Source organism: Oncorhynchus clarkii, chromosome 18 (genome assembly GCF_045791955.1).
Source record: "Oncorhynchus clarkii lewisi isolate Uvic-CL-2024 chromosome 18, UVic_Ocla_1.0, whole genome shotgun sequence".
Lineage (NCBI taxonomy): Eukaryota > Metazoa > Chordata > Actinopteri > Salmoniformes > Salmonidae > Oncorhynchus > Oncorhynchus clarkii.
Window position 1 is genome coordinate 32,379,996 of NC_092164.1, and position 20,697 is coordinate 32,400,692.

General features: G+C 41.7%; 2 protein-coding genes across 3 annotated transcripts; both read right to left on the reverse strand.

The window, feature by feature from the left end:
* Nucleotides 1-1,561: 1,561 nt before the first annotated feature.
* Nucleotides 1,562-10,874, reverse strand: LOC139373343 (chloride intracellular channel protein 1-like). Of its 2 annotated transcripts, none has more exons than XM_071113750.1 (7): nt 10,435-10,874; nt 10,067-10,145; nt 8,995-9,104; nt 7,978-8,103; nt 7,553-7,659; nt 4,975-5,156; nt 1,562-4,342 (listed from the first exon to the last, which is right to left on the reverse strand). In XM_071113750.1, the coding sequence occupies exons 2-7, from the start codon at nt 10,106-10,108 to the stop codon at nt 4,181-4,183; spliced, it is 729 nt and encodes a 242-aa protein (XP_070969851.1). In that variant the 5' UTR covers nt 10,109-10,145; nt 10,435-10,874; the 3' UTR covers nt 1,562-4,180. The 2 variants fall into 2 exon arrangements, with proteins under 2 accessions (XP_070969851.1, XP_070969852.1); XM_071113751.1 differs by lacking the exon at nt 10,435-10,874 and adding an exon at nt 10,344-10,396.
* A 981-nt stretch (nt 10,875-11,855) lies between these two features.
* LOC139373344 (ly-6/neurotoxin-like protein 1) lies at nt 11,856-13,899 on the reverse strand. The gene is made up of 3 exons (XM_071113752.1): nt 13,796-13,899; nt 12,953-13,063; nt 11,856-12,370 (listed from the first exon to the last, which is right to left on the reverse strand). The coding sequence occupies exons 1-3, from the start codon at nt 13,848-13,850 to the stop codon at nt 12,162-12,164; spliced, it is 375 nt and encodes a 124-aa protein (XP_070969853.1). The 5' UTR covers nt 13,851-13,899; the 3' UTR covers nt 11,856-12,161.
* Between the last annotated feature and the right edge of the window lie 6,798 nt (nt 13,900-20,697).

Here is a 20,697-nt window from a genome sequence, read left to right on the forward strand (position 1 = left end):
TATTATACAATAAAGCTAACAGTGAAATACAGTTATTTACAGTAAATTGCTGCAAATGGTAATGCACTCTAGGTGATTTTATGCGTAAACAGTAAATGATACTGTAAATTGCAAAGAAGCTTTGGCTTAAAGGTCTGAGCAGCCATTCTGATTCCCATGTAAAATAAGCCTTTTGAATGACTAAAACATCACCCAAAATATTTTTTCCAGATAAAAATGCTCAAAATCGGACAAAAATGACTTTTTCTCTCATGTCAAACTACCTGTAAGACTGAAAAGATACACTGAGTGGACGGGGAGCTAGTAGACTGAGTGGACAGGGAGCTAGTAGACTGAGTGGATGGGGAGCTAGTAGACTGAGTGGACGGGGAGCTAGTAGACTGAGTGGATGGGGAGCTAGTAGACTGAGTGGGCGGGGAGCTAGTAGACTGAGTGGGCGGGGAGCTAGTAGACTGAGTGGACGGGGAACTAGTAGGCTGAGTGGGCGGGGATCTAGTAGGCTGAGTGGGCGGGGAACTAGTAGGCTGAGTAGGCGGGGAGCTAGTAGGCTGAGTGGGCTGGGAGCTAGTAGGCTGAGTGGGCTGGGAGCTAGTAGGCTGAGTGGGCTGGGAGCTAGTAGGCTGAGTGGACGGGGAAATAGTAGGCTGAATGGGCTGGGAGCTGGTAGACTGAGTGGGCGGGGAGCTGGTAGACTGAGTGGGCGGGGAGCTAGTAGACTGAGTGGACAGGGAGCTAGTAGACTGAGTGGATGGGGAGCTAGTAGACTGAGTGGACGGGGAGCTAGTAGACTGAGTGGATGGGGAGCTAGTAGACTGAGTGGGCGGGGAGCTAGTAGACTGAGTGGGCGGGGAGCTAGTAGACTGAGTGGACGGGGAACTAGTAGGCTGAGTGGGCGGGGATCTAGTAGGCTGAGTGGGCGGGGAACTAGTAGGCTGAGTGGGCGGGGAACTAGTAGGCTGAGTGGGCGGGGAGCTAGTAGGCTGAGTGGGCTGGGAGCTAGTAGGCTGAGTGGGCTGGGAGCTAGTAGGCTAAGTGGGCTGGGAGCTAGTAGGCTGAGTGGACGGGGAGCTAGTAGGCTGACTGGACGGGGAGCTAGTAGGCTGAGTGGGCGGGGAACTAGTAGGCTGAGTGGGCGGGGAGTTAGTAGGCTCAGTGGACGGGGAGCTAGTAGGCTGAGTGGACGGGGAGCTAGTAGGCTGAGTGGGCGGGGAACTAGTAGGCTGAGTGGGCGGGGAGCTAGTAGGCTGAGTGGACGGGGAGCTAGTAGGCAGAGTGGACGGGGAGCTAGGAGACTGAGTGGACGGGGAGCTAGTAGGCTGACTGGACGGCGAACTAGTAGACTGAGTGGGCGGGGAGCTAGTAGGCTGAGTGGACGGGGAGCTAGGAGACTGAGTGGACGGGGAACTTACCGTGACACACTTCAAACAGGTCCACCAGGCACCTACTACCATACCCGTTCAAAGGCACTTACATCTTTTGTCTTGCCCATTCACCCTCTAACCATTCAATATTAAACTGATTATGGCAGAAGGCCACGTATGGCATTAGTCATGTAAACCCCTTACTCTGGTTATCCTAATCGGTTTAAGGTCAAAATCAAAGTAAGCATACGCCGATTAAAACAACTGGTTTTCTGAGCAATCTTTCAAATTATTAGCGGTGTATTTGATCTGAGCATGTGCCAGCATCGGTAGCGCTAGCCTCCATCTTAAACGCGAGTGAAGTGAGTTGTTAAAAACGGAAAGTATGCATCTTATAAATAGCTTTCACACACAAACTTTATGTGTCCGAACTCAGAATCTAATAGTCTTCTCAAAAATAACATGGTTACTGTGGTAGAAAGTTTATTTTGATTGGCTATTTTCTGCAAAAAGTCCCATCAGGTAGCCTGACTTCAGATGTGTCCATGTAAACAGGATCATTAGGGAAATTGGTATTCTTGCAAAGCATGTTAACATTTTAAGCAAACTACTATATTAACCTGACTATCCACAATAATCATATTATTTTGTGCATGTCACCGCACTTCATGTCTCAATTGTCTCCAATCCTTCTTTAACCCGGCTCCTCCCCTTCATCTACACTGATTTGAAGTGGATTTAACAGGTGACATCACTAAGGGATCATGGCTTTCACCTGGATTCACCTGGTCAGTCTATGTCATGGAAAGAGCATGTGTTCCTAATGTTTTGTACACAAAGGTTTTGTACACTCAAATTGGATCAGCTTAGAACAAGGCTGTTTTAAGCTGATCCACTTAAATCAGTACCATGAGACTGCACCATCTATGAGACAGTCTGAGCGCTCTATTCGATCTGTGTCGCTGAAGATTGCACTATAGAGAGCTCATTTCCGATTGAGCGACATATGCAGCGTTTAGCGTGAATACAATCTCCTTTAAAGCCGGAACATTGCCTTTAAATGTCAATCACGCTGTAACGCTGAACTTGATACGCTGATATGGATTGTATAGAACCAAAACAAATATTTCCAGTTCTTTCCCAGGGGACTGAATTTCAAGTCACTGTAAAATGGAAGACTTCAAAGTGTGCACTACAAAGCACAGGACGGTAGTAGGTTCAAAGGTGTTGTCGATTTAAACAACCTAAACAACACCCACCTCAATAGACCTCAAGTAAAACCCTTCCTCTGGCTCACTAAAGGTTCAAACTCTTTTATTTTTTCAAGTTTAATTGAGTCTTCCATTGTCATTAACCATATCAAAGAGTACAAACTCACAATCCCGTAGCATTCTCCCCTTGGAGATTTCAGTTTCTATGCAAAGAACATCTCAAATTTGTATGAATGTGACGTTTATGGTTTAGTCATGCGAGGTGTGTGCACGTCTGCATTACATCCTGTAGTTTTCCCTCAGATTTACAGTGAAACATGACTGAACTGGCTTGGTGCCTCAAGGCCATACAGAGTCAAGTACTTCCTCAAAAACCTAAAGTTAACATAAAGCAGCGACAATAGCCATATTTCTTTGTCCGGAGTAACTCAACTGCTCTGCAATATGAGCCTCTCAGTTTTTTTTTTTATTGTATCAAAAATATCCTTCACTTTGAATTACCCCCTGTATATAGCCTCGCAATTGTTTTTTTACTGCCGCTCTTTAATTATTTGTTACTTTATTCTCTTGACTTTTTTTTTAAAGGTATTTTCTTAAAACTACATTGTTGGTGAAGGGCGTGTAAGTAAGCATTTCACTGTAAGGTCTACAGACCTGTTGTATTCAGCCCATGTGACAAATACAATTTGATTTGATTCACTAGCAAAATAGCCTTTACAATGGGGACATAAGCTTGATAAACCCTTCACGGCGCTACAAGCCGGAGAAAGGAGAAGCCGAGATCTGTTGAAATCGTTTTCTGTGTGGATAAATGTGTGCTGAGAAACACCTCTGTATAGTGAGCCCCAATGTACTACAATTGGCCCAAGACCTGCTTTCCCGTTCCCTGAGCCTAACTTCTGATCATTTAGCATGTATAAAATGACTGGTTCAAACTGACCATGTCATCCACCCTGTTAACGGCTGTTTGCCCTGAACAATATATCAACACTGTAATAATATGTCGGTAATAATGTATAATTGTAGACACGCCTAGAACTAACCTCTCTCTTTCAGCTGCAGGTAGCAGTTAAACTGGTCTAGGTATGCGTGTCTGTGTGTAATCACAACAGGAACAGTTTTTTTTATGGCTTGGCCGAGAGATAGAAATTAATAGGGGGTAATGTGGAAATGTATGCAGTGCAGAATTAATCATAGTGACTGAACAGACCACTATACCTTCAGTTGGATGCAACCATATGTAACCTACTGCCTGTGTATACAACTTTAACTGTGTGTAACTGCCCCTGAATACACAGTATTAAGAGTGGATGTGCCACGTGACAAAAAGGGAACCATAAACTTTACGCCTCAGAGAGTTTCACAAACTCTTAAGTGGTCAATGAAAAATGTTCAACTTGATCTTACAGTGATATTGATTTCCTGTTCTCAAGAAAGACTGTTGGAATGGTGTGCGTGTGTCTGAGGGAGTGCCTGTATGTGTGAGTGCATTGGTGTGCGTGTATGCTGCCACAAGTAGGTAGGTGAGTGTGTCTAGGATATCTGATCAGGTGTGTGTGTATGTGTGTATTTGCTGGTGTGTGTGACTGATGAGATCCCCTTGTCCTCCTACTTAAGTGCTTTAGCCACGGCTGAGTAGGCGATGTGTATCTCTGTGTCGTTGGGGCAGGTAGAGGAGAACTCCTCGTGGGCGTACGCAGCATCCAGGTACCGCCACAGGTTGGAGAGAGACTTGGGGATGGAGAAAGTGCGATACTTAAGACACACCACCTCCGGGTTGGACAGAGAGACAGGGAAAAAGAGAAGAAGAAAGGGAGAGTTATTTCCCCCATTGCACATCATCCTGTAAAAATAATTTTTATTCATACATCTCTACATGCATAGTTCTAATGGTGCTTAGTGTTCATAGTGTAATCTGTACTTCATGGCTTTTAGCTTCAGTGTATAAATTCTGCGTCAATATATTTAGTCTGTATATTCTGCTTATTGTCCGTCTGTATATTCTGTTTATTGTGACAGCACCATTTCACTGAGTCAATTCCTGTACATGCAAATGTATTTGGTGAATAAAGGTGATTCTGAATACACGTGGCCACTGAATAACCAAACAAAAAGTAACATACAAAAAAGCTAAGACAAGAAAGGTAACCGTTATAGCCAATAAATATAATTGTGCGTTTGTAGTCCGAACAATAATGATCAAAAGAGCCCATTGGATCTGCCTGAACACTAATGCTAATATGTGAATATGTCCTTGTGATCTTACTTTGCAGTTTTCACTGAAGTTACTACTGTACATGTGGGAACATTTAGCAAACAAGTGGTCCACCAACCTCAATTAATACTGATTTGATTATAGACCTCATGCTAGGCCACAAGCAGGGCTTAAAACAAAGGATTACCTTGACAATGTTCAGCTTGGGAAGCAAGTTGCAGTCGGCCAGAGTGAGGACCTGCCCATCCAGGAAGGGACGGGAGGAGGAAGTGACTTCATCAGCGCTATTCTCGTCAATCTCGTCAGGAAGTGGGGAGCCAAGGTATTCGTCTAGCTTTTTCAGGGCCTTGAGCAAGCCTTTCTCTAGGTCTGACCATGCAGAGAACACACAAAGTACAACACATGGATTAAGACTGAAACACGTACATAAACTGTAGTACGAGCAAAGGTAAAGCTCCTCAGTAGTATCAAGCGAGAAAAGCCTTCATTGAGCTCCCTGTGATAAGACTGAAACAAACCTCTGAAAGAAGGAATTGAATGTGCTGCACCATGAAACAATATGACTCATAGAAATATAATTACTATTCTATATATATGGTGCATCCGGAAAGTATTCAGACATACCCATGGTATATGGCCTGATATACCACGGCTGTCAGCCAATCAGCATTCATGGGTGAACAACCCAGTTTATAAATAAAAAATATTCCTCATCAATCTACAAACAATACCCCATAATGACCAAGCAAAAACAGGTTTTTATAAATATTTGCAAATGTATTAAAAATAAAAAACAGAAATATTTTATTTACATAAGTATTCAGACCCTTTTCTATGAGACTCAAAATTGAGCTCAGGTGCATCCTGTTTCCAATGATCATCCTTGAGATGGTTCTACAACTTGATTGGAGTCCACCTGTGGGAAATTCAATTTTTTGGACATGATTTGGAAAGGCACACACCTGTCTTTATGAGGTCCCACAGTTGACAGTGCATGTCAGAACAAAAACCAAGTCATGAGGTCGAAGGAATTGTCCATAGAGCTCTGAGACAATATTATGTCGAGGCACAGATCTGGGGAAGGGTACCAAATAATTTCTGCAGCATTGAAAGTCCCCAAGAACACAGTGGCTTCCATCATTCTTAAATGGAAGAAGTTTTGAACCACCAAACTGAACAATCGGGGGAGAAAGGCTTTGGTCAGGGAGGTCACCAAGAACCCAATGGTCACTCTGACAGAGATCCAGGGTTCCTCTGTGGAGATGGGAGAACCTTCCAGAATGACAACCATCCCTGCAGCACTTCACCAATCAGAACTTTATGGTAGAGTGGCCAGACGGATGCCACTCCTCAGTAAAAGGCACATGACAGCCCACTTGGAGATTCTCTGGTCTGATGAAACCAAGATTGAACTCTTTGGCCTGAATGCCAAGCATCACATCTGGAGGAAACCTGGCACCATACCTGCGGGGAAGCATGCTGTGGGATGTTTACCAGTGGCAGGGACTGGGAGACTAGTCAGGATTCAAGTAAAGATGAACGAGCAAAGTAGAGGAGGAACATTGATGAAAACCTGCTCCAGAGTGCTCAGGACCTCAGACTGGGGCGAAGGTTCACTTTACAACAGGACAATGACCCTAAGCACACAGCCAAGACAACGCAGGAGTGGCTTCGGGACAAGACTCTGCATGTCCTTGAGTGACCCAGCCAGAGCCCGGACTTGAACCCAATCGAACATGTCTGGAGAGACCTGAAAATAGCTGTGCAGCAACGCTTACCATTCAACCTCACAAGTTTTGAGAGGATATGCAGAGAAGAATGGGAGAAACTCCCCAAATACAGGTGTGCCAAGCTTGTAGCGTCATACCCAAGAAGACTTGAGGCTGATATCGCTGCCAAAGGTGCTTCAACAAAGTCCTGAGTAAAGAGTCTGAATACTTATGTGAATGGAATACTTACATTTTTCACGTTTCTAAAAACCTGTTTTTGCTTTGTCATTATGGGGTATTGTGCGTTGATTGATGAGGGGGAAAAAACAATTGAATACATTTTAGAATAAGGCAGTAACGTAACAAAATGTGGAAAAAGTCAAGGGGTCTGAATACTTTCCAAATGCCCTGTATGCTAATATCATTACAACATTATTTGAATCAAAACAAAATACATAGTTTAAAGGACTTGAGGCACAGTTGTAAATTGTTGAACTAGAGTCATTTAAAATATCCTTTTGAATCTTTGCACATGACAATTGCTTATCTGAGTAGAGCGTGAAAGAGCTGCTAAAAATACAAGACAACATGCGACCGCTTTGTGAAGAGACGCCAAGCTCAGAGACGCCAAGCTCAGAGCATAATGCCATTAACAAAGACATTCCCTGCTGTTTTGGAAAACAGAGACAGATTGTGGGAGCTTCTTGCAGGTGCTTGTGACGATACCAGTATTGCAATATTTTTTCCATGAAAAAAATGAAAACACGAAGCAGGCCAAACTCTTTGGTCATTTAAAAACCTGATGTACAGTATATAAAATATTGTATGCTATAGATTGGAAAACAAATCAATGTGACTCTCGATGACAACATAATGATGTTTGTTTACAATATTAGGGTTCCGAAATAAGTTACATCTGTTTTGTTTCCTTGCCACAATACTAACGAGCATCGTGATACTGGTATCGTCCCAGCCCTAGTGCTTGCTAGCATGCAACAATGTTGTTGTACATGAAGGGTCGGGCTCAGTTCATCCTGATTTGTCATTGTCACTCACTGTCATTGAGCTGGGGGTTTGAATTCTTGATGTAGGCTGAGAACTTGGAGAACACGTCTAGGCCGGCTGTGTTAGACTCAGGGTTCCTGGAAGCCAGGCGGGGGTATCTGTGGGAGGGGGTTGGGGAGGCATAAAACATTTCAGTCAGTGGGGTATCATGAGGAAAACATATTGTCTTCCGAGAGGAACATAAATACGAATGTTAAAAATATAAAGTATCAAAAGCCTTCATGCATGTACATAAACGATCAACATACTCTACAGAGGCAAACAACAGATACAAATGATTCTTCAACACAACAATGGCACATGTAACATAGACCTGGAAGGGTATGAAACTTTTCTTGATACAAGTAGCAACATAACTGTCTGGTGGTATGATCAGAGGATGGATAGAAGGATAAAATGATGGAAGGAGTGATTACTTTGGAGGGGACAGGTTCTCCTCCAGGAACTCTTCTATCTTGTTGGTGTCGGTTTTCACCTCCGTCCCGTAGAGCAGGAAGGGGGGCTGAGCACCAGGGGCCAGGTCCTTAAGGATCTCTGGTTTCCTATCAAGAGACAGAAAATGACAGAGGAACAAACAGGAATGCTCTTTAATTATTTGTTACTTTTGTTTCTTATTTTCTTGTATTTTTCTTAAAACTGCATTGTCGGTTAAGGTCTTGTAAGTAAGCATTTCACTGTAAGGTCTACTACACCTGTTGTATTCGGTGTTTGTGACAAATCAAATTTGATTTGCAACAATGACAGAATTAGAGGGAATGAGAAAGAGGTAGAAGACATATGAGCGTATGTGAATGTGAAAAATGTATATGTTTGTGACAAAAAAAAAGAGTTAAGTCTTACTATGCTGAACAAAAATATAAAACACAACATGCAACAATGGACAAAGATTTTACTGAGTTACAGTTCATATAAGGAAATCAGTCAAATGAAATAAATTCATTAGGCCCTAATCTATGGATTTCACATGACTGGGCAGCGGTGCAGCCACGCCCTGGAGAGCCAGGCCCATCCAATCAGAATGAGTTTTTCCCCACAAAAGGGTTTTATTGCAGTCAGAAATACTCCTCAGCCCCCCGTCACAAGGTGCACCTGTGTAATGATCATGTTGTTCAATCAGCTTCTTGATATGCCACAACAGTCAGGTGGATGGATTATATCGGCAAAGGAGAAATGCTCATTAATAGGGATTGAAACAAATGTGTGCGTAAAATGTTAAAGAAAATGAGCTTTTTATGTATGGAACATTCCCCAATTTTTTATTTCAGCTCATGAAACATGGGACCAACATGTTACATGTTGTGTTTATACTTCTGTTCAGTGTACAATGGGTACAAGGGTACAAGACGGTGTATAAAGACAGATAGTAGCTTAGACATGTGCAAATGTAATATAAATGTATATGTAATATAAATACAGATTGATAGGCATTAGACCTCTTCATGTCCACGGTGGTGACGTTGAAAGTGACTCCTTTGAGCCACAGCACCATGAAGAGGCGCTGGGAGAATGGACAGTTGCCAATGCTCTGGCCATCACTGCCTGCCTAGAATGGGGTAGAAGTCCTTATATTATAGTCATTCATCCAAACAAGAAGATCATTTAATACAGAAGATCGATAGGGGAAGTCAAACAGGGATCACATGGTTTTAGATGAATTCTAAACATAAATACACTATAAAGTTGCCTACATAAGCAAAATAATTTTGAAATGTACTTGGCTTAGATGTAACATGTAAGGTGAGTGAGATTGGAATTGACAATAATGTGTGTAGTTCAAATGTTTTCATAGAAGGAATTAAATGGTTTTACTCAAATATACAATTCAATGTGTGAAAGAGTAGGGACTGTGGGTCTCTTGAAATTAGAATGGTGGGGAAATGGACAAGTCAGCATTTTAAGCTGCTACCACAAGAACATATTTCATACATGAACAAAAAAAAAGTTACACATCTACATATTCACACAGAGAAATCATTATAGGCCATGAAGGACCATGAGAGCAGGAAAAAAAGACTCACTATGCTTTATATTGGATCATTTCCTCCGAATGACCACACCCCTGGGCTGCTCTGGCCAGTTGACTAAATATAGATTAAGGAGCCTATATGGCATATGTATTATCTTAATGTACATTTAATAAGATTAGTACATTTTCTGGCCATTCAACTGAAGTGCCAAATGGAGTGCAGCAATAGGCATAGCTTCTGTTAATAAATAGCCTAATGTAATTCCATCTTATTAAATATAGGCTATTGCCAACTATGAAAGCCATTAGGCCTTCTCTAGGCATTCAGTCTTTGAACAAATTCCGCGAAGGACCAGTGACAACAGTTGACTTTACTCACCGATAGGTAATCTTGTTTTAGAAACGCTTGGGCCATTATGATGTTTCAGTAAAATAGATGACACTGTAGGCTACCACATAGTGACATGTTGATAGCGTAATGTAATGGCCCATTGTTTACAAAGTAACTTGTCCAAGATATGATTATGCATGTCGCTTACCTTCACAAAAAGTTCAACTTGAAGTCTATTTTCGTCACTCATCTTTTTGTTTAAAATGTTGCCGCTGGAACTGGAAGACCTAAAGGTGACACAGGGCAGTTTAGTTTTGGGACGGGAAACAACTGTCAATGTGCAGTATTACACACATTTTTTGATAGGCCTATTAGGTTCATTTCAATAATACACAGAAACCCGATGTCGACCAAGGGCTTGACAAGACATATTCTGTAGTTTATATAAACGAATACAAAACAAACATCAGAAAATAAAGTCTTACTGTAAACCGTTATGACTTAATAGCAACCTTCCAAGAGATTTGGTTGAGTGAGAATGTAGTCTAAATTGTAACAAATGTATGATTTCCTTACCTCGCTCACGTTCTGTGTGGGACTTCCAGTAAACGTCTAGTCAGTTTCCCCTCCCTCTGTGTCGCTCGCTACACACTCATCCTCCATTTCCTGATGGTGGAAGCCAACAACGCTCAACTAGCAACGAGTGATGTTAACCTAGCCGACTCAACTCCACCGATTGTGTGTGTACGTGAGAGATGTGGAAAAGAGAGGGGCGAAGAAGGGAAGGTGTAATTACATGTTCCCAACTATTCCGTTAGTCTATAGTAGGTCACCTATGCAATTTGGGTTATGAAATAAAAAAGAAGCCTACACAACGTGGAAGGAATTGCACCTGTACTAGCCCAAAGACCGGCAGACCGCGATATTGAGTGGTTTCATATTGTTAATGCAGCCTACTGTACATGAAGATATTTAAATGTCGGTTGTCTGCTCATCGGGTCAGGCACTCAAGCGTCAGTGATAAGCTTATGTAACAGACCTTTGAAGGTGTTGTGTGACACTTAATCAGGTATTCTGGTGTATTCTTTTATTGATATGTGTCATTATGTAGGTAGACAATTATCTACATATTTTAATATTTGACTAATTCCACTTCCTGGAAAATTGTGATATCATGACAATTAGGTGGGTTTATTCATGTTTATATGCTCTACACCAGAAGGGTATAAAACACAAGCTACTATAAATAATACCATTGTTATTACATGATGTGTACATACAATTACATTCATCAGGGGAAACAGATGCTGTGTTTAAATCTGGCCTTTGAGATCAATGAGAGGTGCTTATATATATTGACGTGCTTATATTGAAATATGCATATGTAGGTATTTGGTGTGGTAGAACCACACTGAATCTGAAATCAAACCCACCAGTAATCTAATTTAAGTACTATTTTCTGGACATTTGACAGCATCGGGCCGAGTCGTCGATTCACGAATGTGCTGTCGTCTCTCTCATGCACTTGATGGCGCTATTGGTTTGAAAGTGAGTTGCAGGGAAACAGGGTGGAGAACGATTCCATCAGCCTGTCTGCCAGCTGAGTTCGGCTGCCTATGGTGTCAGGGTGGAATCTCCTACTGTAGAAGACACATTAACGTAGGCTAATGTGAATAGACACCCAAATGATGCACACGGACACTAGCTTGATGTCCACACACTGGCTCAACCCTTACCTGAGCCATAGCCTAACCCTAACCCTAGATGTATAAGTTTGTCTTGAATTTATTTGACCATTTACTCAGTTACAGTTTCTTATGTTTGACAGATTGGCAGCCTCCTAACCAAAGCAGTATTTGTTCAACTTATTATCATGCAAACATCCATTATTGTTTCAGAATTTTGTCCAAACAGTACATTCTCAATTAAAATGTCTGAATATAAAAGTGTAGAGGACATTATTGTGTCAACAATGAAAAACAGCACCTTTTTTCCCCATTTTGTGACAACTTAATTCCTTTATTATTCAGAATAATATTACAGTATTTGTATGTGTGTTCAGTAGAGTAGTGTAAAGGCACTTTAAGTTGTTGCGTATCATAGTTGCAAGTATTATTCAGTTGATAAATGTTATTAAAGTAGATGAGGAGTTTAAGACAAATTCTGAGCTCACTGTGCCAAACCTAGTTAATAGAGGATGGAGACAAAGTAGTCTGAAACCTGTTTAAACAGTGTGAAACAGTGTGAACAGAAGTGTAACAGGTTTAAACAATACTGTGAACAGAAGTCATTGTTTGTCCAGTCTAAACACCCCAGGCCATCAGGGCGGCGCTGAGTGCCACAGTCACAGAGACCTGGACGGAGCTGGCCCCGTTACACAGGTCTGTCTGGCAGCATGAGGAGCTGCTCGTGACACCAGCACTAAAGATGGTTGCAGTGATGGTCTTGCCACACAGGTCTGAGTCCAGACAACCACGGGTGTGGAGTGTCAGAAACTCAGTGGAATTGAATTCTAGATGGAATGAGATTTAGAACAAAACATTAGGAAAACATGCTCTTTCCATGACACAGACTGACCTGGTGAATCCAGGTGAAGGCTATGATCCCTTATTCAGGTCACTTGTTAAATCCACTTCAATCCGTATAAATGAAGGGGAGGACTCAATTGCACTGATACAATTGAAACATGGATTGCGTATGTGTGCCATTTAGAGGGCAAGACAAAAGATTTAACTGCCTTTTAACAGGGTATGATAGTAGGTGCCAGGCATGCTAGTTTGAGTGTGTCAAGAAATGCAACGCTGCTGGATTTTTCATGCTCAACAGTTTCCTGTGTGTATCAAGAATGATCTACCACCCAAAGGACATCCAGCCAACTTGACACAATTGTGGAAAGCATTAGAGTCAACATGGGCCAGCATCCCTTTGGAAAGCTTTCGACACCTTATAGAGTCCATAACCGGAAGAATTGAGGCTGTCCTGAGGGCAAAAGTGGGTGCAACTCAATATTATGAAGGTGTCCCTAATGTTTTGTACACTCAGTGATTGCTAATTCATTGCATATTCACAAGTCTTTGTGTACAGGTTTCATTACTTGATTCTCCGGTGAAGCAGTTGAGAGTGGAGTTGTCACACACCATGTTTTTGGGAAAGATACATGTCCCAAAGATCCCCACACTGCACTGCTTACAGGTCAAGGACTGGGCTGTGGAACATGGAGGAGAGGCAAGAGAAGTGGATGAATCATGTGCAGTTCAACACAATACAATACGACACAAACAATGATACAGTAGGTAGATAGGAGCATGAACGTCATGAGTGGCATCAGGTGGAAGAATGAAAGAAGACAGATTGACGTCATACCTATAACTCACCCAGCAATTCACAATAAAAAGCTGAAACGTACATGTTTAGACATTCACAGTATGTATTTGTATCAGGTATATATATATATGAAAATGAATGGTTGATTGTATACTGTGTAAATTGATGTTGTACACAGTGCAGCCCTGAAACTAGAAGTGTGTTTAGTGGCTTCTCTTATCTACAAGTTTGCCAGTTAAATGTGGTTCAGTCATTACAATAGAGTCAATATCCTCTTATTAGTGAAGGTACTGCTACCACAGGAGACTAAACTTGTCATACAGTATAAGAATGGCCTCGGTACCCATGGAAAATACGCATCATTATTACTGGTAATCAGACTAAAACAATAGAAAGCACTCTCAGGTTCTTCAAACTCCTTTGTTGTGTACAGAATATGTGACATGCATCCATTGGATGTCTACCATTATATCATATTACAATTTTATAGCCTTAGAAAAAAAAAGCACCTAGTACAGAATTTGCGAAAAACCTGAACTAATCAAATCACAACCTATTACTGTATCTGTCTTTGAATATTGCCATAGGAACAGAAGAAGCTGATATGACTTACCCACTGCTATGAAGACCACCAGGACAGTCAGCACAATCAAAATTTTACTCTTCATCTTCTTGTAGGAGGCTAGTGTTTGTTGTTCTCAATAGGAGGGCTATTCGTAGAATCTATTCACTTTACAGAGACGGGAAAGAACACTAATCAAATGAATGGGGAAACATCCAGTTTCCTGCTAAAGGTGTGATGCAGATGGAGACTAGAATGAAGTATAGCAGGTTTTATCCAGCACAAGTCTGGAATGCAGACAGTATCTTATCATTTACATCACATTGAAATGCTCAGTCAAAAAGTTAAGTTGACGTCTTGATTTTATTATTTGTTCCAGCCTTTCACACACACCAAAATACACCATGTAGTGTCTCGTAGTAGCAAATATTTTCGAAAGTGTATTCGGTATGATTATTTATTGCACATAGAATACATAGAAAGGTTATCTCTATAAAAGAGCAACATGCTCAATGGGGAAACTCACTACGTATGATAATGGTAATTAATAGTGACATGGTTGAGAAGTTATTCCATTAAAAAGTGAATAGTGACTCTGACGTGTTGCAAATGTGAATGCAGTAAAGTACATACATTGATTAGCTGTTCATTCCGATGCTGTAGTAGGATGTTGAGTATTCTAGGCCCTAGAAGATAAACCAGTTTGAATTGGTACTTGGAACTAAAGCTTAGAGCGAAACTAGCCTGAATAAACATTGTAGTCTTTTCCAGAATAAACCATTTTCAATACATTGTGTATCTAAGAACTACAACCGACAATAACATCATTCAATGGAAACCTATGGAGGAGGTGTCCTTATTGTGAATAGTTTGTCGAGGCGAAGGCCAGATGGCCACCAGGGTGGCACCAGGGGCCACGGTGAGTTAGTTGGATGGCTCCGGCAGCCTGCCACTTTGCTCGGGTTGGTGCTGCAGCAGGTTTGTGAGATGGTGTAGCCGGCTCCTAGATGCTAGCAGTGAATGTGGTGTTACAGGAAGCTGTGGCCATGCAGCCCTTGCACGTGATGTTCAGATTGCTACTGATGTTGAACAATAAATGAAGAAGGAATAAAGCAGGAGCAATTGTAAATACAGGTATTTTTTGTTTGGCTAGCACTTTATTTAACAGTACACAAATTGCTAGGTTAACTGAGAAATGACACAGTAATTATCAAAAAATTACACTTAAATAAGCTAAGAATTACTTTTCTTATTTTTATTGTAGCTTTCTACTCGGATGAAACCACAGGGTCAGTACCTGCTTGTCCGCTCTAGCAGTTGGGCTCTGAGGTGCTACATGTTGTATTGTACCAAACAGACAAAGACTGGTGATCCCCACAGAACATGTGCTACGATACAGAGACTCTGCTGCGAGATGGGATGGAGAGAAAGATGGTGAGAAGGAGAACAAAAGGAGAGAAACAAATAAGATTGCTGTCATCATGACACTATTATGTACAATCACTAGTAACGGTAATCAAAAATTGCTAAAAGGTTTTAAAAACAATTCTAATGAATCCAACAGCTGGACAATGGATGAAGATACTCCAAACTGTATATATATATTTTTAAATCAGATATTGACTGAATTATAGCACATAAAACATTTAACTGGCACAGACAAAATAATGGAGTTCAGGGACTTGGGTTTATTGTCAAATTGAACTTTTTTATTTCTTAGAATGCACTCATACATACATTTTCTAACGGTATCATGTATTTTATTTTGTGTTAAAATAAAGTTAGATGTGCCTCATTTGCATAAATACACTGGGTTATTTTGCATATATTAATACATATGAATACATAAAGGGGTGGAACAGGGCTGCAACCACCAAAAACTTGTTCATTGTAATGGCTGGAATGCAATAAATGGAACGCTATCAAACAAATAAGGAAACCATGTTTGACACCGTTCCAATAATTCCATTCCAGCCATTACAATGAGCCCGTCCTCCTATAGCTCCTCCCACCATCTCCACTAATCTATGCCTACCTGCAGTCAGTCACCAGCGCTGTCTAGTCTGCCTCATTAATTACTGTTGTTGTCACGTTCTGTCGCATAATTCAACAGGTGTGTCAATAGCAGGATAGTTTCAGATTAAAAATCAATAGACTTGGCTCTAAATAACACCTATCTATACATACTTCACGTTGTTTGCAAGATCAGACATAGTATGACTATAATCCGAATGTTCAATTTTGGAAGTTGCTTTCATTTCAGAGCATAATTTGTAAACATTTCAACTGCATTCAATTATTACTTTTTTTCAATTCTACAAAAAATGCACACCCATCAAAATGATGTCTTTCTTCTCTTTCTTGTGACGTACAGTGCCTTCGGAAAGTATTCAGACCCCTTTACCCTTTCCACAGTTTGTTACATTACAGCCTTTTTCTAAAATTGATTAAATATTTTTTTAAATCAGCAATCTATACACAATTCCCCATAATGACAAAGCGAAAACAGGTTTTTAGAAATTGTTGCATATTTAGTAAAAATTAAAAACAGAAATACCTTATTTACATAAGTATTCAGACCCTTTGCTATGAGACTCTAAATTGAGCTCAGGTGCATCCTGTTTCCATTGATCATCATTGAGATATTTCTACAACTTGATTGGAGTCCACCTGTGGTAAATTCAATTGATTGGACATGATTTGGAAAGGCACACACCTGTCTATATAAGGTCCCACAGTTGACTGTGCATGTCAGAGCAAAAACCAAGCCATGAGGTCAAAGGAATTGTCCGCAGAGCTCTGAGACAGGATTGTGTTGATGCACATATCTGGGGAAGGTTACCAAAACGTATCGGCAGCATTGAAGGTCCCCAAGAACACAGTGGCCTCCATCATTCTTAAATTAAAGCACCAAGACTCTTCCTAGAACTGGCCAAACTGACCATTCTGGGGAGAAGGGCCTTGGTCAGGGAGGTGATCCTGATGGTCACTCTGACAGAGCTCTAGAGTTCCTCTGTGGAGATGGGAGAACCTTCCAGCAGGACAACTACCTCTGCAGCACTCCACCAATCAGGCCTTTATGGTAGAGTGGCCAGACGGTAGAGTGGCCACTCCTCAGTACAAGGCACATGACAGCCCGCTTGGAGTATGCCAAAAGGCACCTAAAGACTCTCAGAAACAAGATTCTCTGGTCTGATGAGACCAAGATTGAACTTTTTGGCCTGAATTCCAAGCGTCACGTCTGAAGGAAACCTGGCACCATCCCTATGGTGAAGCATTGTGGTGGCAGCATCATGCTGTGAGGATGTTTTTCAGCGGCAGGGACTGGGAGACTAGTCAGGACAGAGGCAAATATGAACGGAGCAAAGTACAGAGAGATCCTTGAAGAAAACCTGCTCCAGAGTGCTCAGGACCTCAGACTGGGGCGAAGGTTCACCTGGCTTCGTGACAATGCGCTGAATGTCCTTGAGTGTCCCAGACAGAGCCTGGACTTGAACCCGATCGAACATCTCTGGAGAGACCTGAAAATAGCTGTGCGGCGACATTCCCCGTCCAACCTGATAGAGCTTGAGAGGATCTGCAAAGAAGAATGGGAGAAACTCCCCAAATGCAGGTGTGCCAAGCTTCTAGCATCATACCCAAGAGGACTCAATGCTGTAATCGCTGCCAAAGGTGCTTCAAATAGGTACTGAGCAAAGGGTCTGAATACTTATGTAAATGCAATATTTACGTTTTTTATTTGTAAAAATTTGCAAACATTTCTAAGAACCTGTTTTTGCTTCGTCATTATGGGTTATTGTGTGTAGATTGATGAGGGGAAAATACTATTTTAATCCATTTTAGAATAAGGCTGTAACGCGTCTGTAACGTAACTAAAAGGTCAAGGGGTCTAAATACTTTCCGAAGACACTGTAAGTGTCAAGACGATGCGTTTACTCCGAGACAAAGTTTTAGCATTCTTATAGATGCAACGGAAAGACAATGCACTCAATTGAGCCCATTTCAGCCATTAATCCGGGGTGTGATACAAGCATTTCCATAGTCGTAACGTTAACAAGAAAAAAACGTCAGGCCCAACAGACCCGGCTCCAGGATGACATGCGTGAGGGGGCATTTCAAATCCATGGGGGGGGGCACAACTAGTCTTGCTTTAAAGCTTTAATAACGTAAGGTAGATTGGTCCTACTATTGTGTGTCAATTTGCTAAATTTCCACACACTATTCATTCCAAAACTTTACAAAAATATATCTGAAATTTAGCTGTACACATCAACAACCATGGCTTTATATAATAACAGAAAACTATGCACCCCACTACAACATGTGTATCCAAAATGCAGCCTGTAGCCATAGCTGCCATTGGTCTAATTTTTTTATTTCACCTATACTTAACCAGGTTGACCAGTTGAGAACAAGTTCTCATTTACAACTGTGACGTGATAAAGCTAAGCAGTGCGACACAACCAACACAGAGTTACACATGGAATAAACAAATGTACAGTCAATAACACAATAGAAAAGTCTATATACAGCGTTTGTGCAAATGAAGTAAGATTAGGGAGGTAAGGCAATAAATAGGCCATAGTGGCAAAATAATTACAATTTTGCAATTAAACACTGGAGTGGTAGATGTGCAGAAGATGAATGTGCAAGTAGAGATCCTGGGGTGCAAAGGAGCAAAAAAAAAAAAAAAAAACAATATGGGGATGAGGTAGTTGGGTGGGCTATTTACAGATGGGCTATGTGCAGGTGCAATGATCTGTAAGCTGCTCTGACAGCTGGTGCTTAAAGTTAGTGAGGGAGATATGAGTCTCCAGCTTCAGTGATTTTTGCAATTTGCTCCAGTCATTGGCAGCAGAGAACTGGAAGGAAAGGAGGCCAAAGGACGAGATGGCTTTGCGGGTGACCAGCGAAATATACATGCTGGAGCGCGTGCTACGGGTGGGTGCTGCTATGGTGACCAGTGAGCTGAGATAAGGCGGGGCTTTACCTAGCAAAGACTTATAGATGACCTGGGGCCAGTGGGTTTGGCGACAAATATGTAGCGAGGGCCAGCCAATGAGAGCATACAGGTCGCAGTGGCGGGAAGTATATGGGGCTTTGGTGTCAAAACGGATGGCACTGTGATAGACTGCATCCAATTTTGTGAGTAGAGTGTCAGGGGCTATTTTGTAAATGACACCGCCGAAGTCAAGGATTGGTAAGATAGTCAGTTTTACGAGGGTATGTTTGGCTGCAAGAGTGAAGGAGCCTTTGTTGCGAAATAGGAAGCTCATTCTAGATTTAATTTAGGATTGAAGATGCTTAATGTGAGTCTGGAAGGAGAGTTTACAGTCTAACCAGACACCTAGGTATTTGTAATTGTCCACATATTCTAAGTCAGAACCGTCCAGAGTAGTGATGCTAGATGGGCGGGCAGCTGCGGGCAGCGATCGGTTGAAGTGATAAGCTTATGTAACAGACCTTTGAAGGTGTTGTGTGACACTTAATCAGGTGTTCTGGTGTATTCTTTTATTGATATGTGTCATTATGTAGGTAGACAATTATCTACATATTTTAATATTTGACTAATTCCACTTCCTGGAAAATTGTGATATCATGACAATTAGGTGGGTTTATTCATGTTTATATGCTCTGCACCAGAAGGGTATAAAACACAAGCTACTATAAATAATACCATTGTTATTACATGATGTGTACATAAAATTACATTCATCAGGGGAAACAGATGCTGTGTTGAAATCTTGCCTTTGAGATCAATGAGAGGTGCTTATATATATTGATGTGTTTATATTGAAATATGCATATGTAGGTGTTTGGTGTGGTAGAACCACACTGAATCTGAAATCAAACCCACCAGTCATCTAATTTAAGTACTATTTTCTGAACATTTGACAGCATCGGGCCGAGTCGTCGATTCACCAATGTGCTGTCGCCTCTCTCATGCACTTTGTTACGTTCCCCAGTTTATGTGTTGTAGTTTGTGTATTTGCATGTGTTTTATTTCAGGAAATGGCTTCCTGAAATCCCTCAAGCAGCTGATTGGTCGACTCCAGGGCTAATTGGAAAGCTGACCCCGCCCCCTCGTCAAGACACAGCTGTCTCCAATTACCCATTCCTTCTGAAGCTATATAAAAGCCAGTGTTCTGTTCAGGAGAGAGAGATTTTGGAGGTAGGGATTGCTGAGAGAGATTTTGGAGGTAGGGATTGCTGAGAGAGATTTTGGAGGTAGGGATTGCTGAGAGAGATTTGCTTGGAGGTCATTGCAGAGAGATTTTGCTAGAGGTTGATTTTGATGGGAGCTCATTGCTGGGAAGTTGGTATGTTTTGTGAGTTTGTTGCTCAGATAGAGCTTATTTGATGTACTTTGTTTCTTAGTTTGTTTGTGAAATTGTTTAATATTCTGTTTCATTTGTTCCCCTTGCTTAGGCAAGAGGCCCGCGGGCATACATATACCCGTAGTATATTCATTGTCTAGGCACACTAGGTAAGACCTGGGCGGACCACTCCCTGTATTTTGGTTAGGGCACCAGGTGGTGCTAAATTAGGTAAGTAGTGGGTAGGCAGGTAAGATAGGAGAGGGGGGGGGGGGGGCTTTGAGATTTGCTTTCTTTGCTTTGGTTCCGTCCAGCCCCTTTTCCCCATATTACCGTGTGCAGGAATAAAGTCCTTGTAAAACGGTACCACATTCTGCCGGTTGTCATCCTTACTCGCACCTACAGTCCATACCTTTTTCACTTCACGGAGAGTTTAGTTGTAGCAGGGTGTTGCGTTCCCTCTTCACAGAGGCGTGCGTAACATAATGGGGGCTCATCCAGGTGCACCACGTTTTGAAGGCCGGACGATTACGTCATCAGTTCCTCGTTCAGGTCGCTTTTCCTCTGACAACCCTAAGCCTTTTCATGAAATCCGTGAATGTTTTTACTGTCACCAAAAGGGTCACGTGATTGCGG

What these genes read in the sequence shown, in the direction of transcription:
- LOC139373343 (XM_071113750.1), bottom strand. Translation starts at nt 10,108, where the DNA reads ATGAGTGACGAAAATAGACTTCAAGTTGAACTTTTTGTGAAG. An exon ending in AAGTTGAACTTTTTGTGAAG is followed by an intron (nt 9,105 to 10,066) that starts GTAAGCGACATG and finishes ACCCCATTCTAG; the next exon opens with GCAGGCAGTGATGGCCAGAG. An exon ending in ACCACCGTGGACATGAAGAG is followed by an intron (nt 8,104 to 8,994) that starts GTCTAATGCCTA and finishes GTCTCTTGATAG; the next exon opens with GAAACCAGAGATCCTTAAGG.
- LOC139373344 (XM_071113752.1), bottom strand. Translation starts at nt 13,850, where the DNA reads ATGAAGAGTAAAATTTTGATTGTGCTGACTGTCCTGGTGGTCTTCATA. An exon ending in GGTGGTCTTCATAGCAGTGG is followed by an intron (nt 13,064 to 13,795) that starts GTAAGTCATATC and finishes CATGTTCCACAG; the next exon opens with CCCAGTCCTTGACCTGTAAG. An exon ending in CTGCTTCACCGGAGAATCAA is followed by an intron (nt 12,371 to 12,952) that starts GTAATGAAACCT and finishes CATTCCATCTAG; the next exon opens with AATTCAATTCCACTGAGTTT.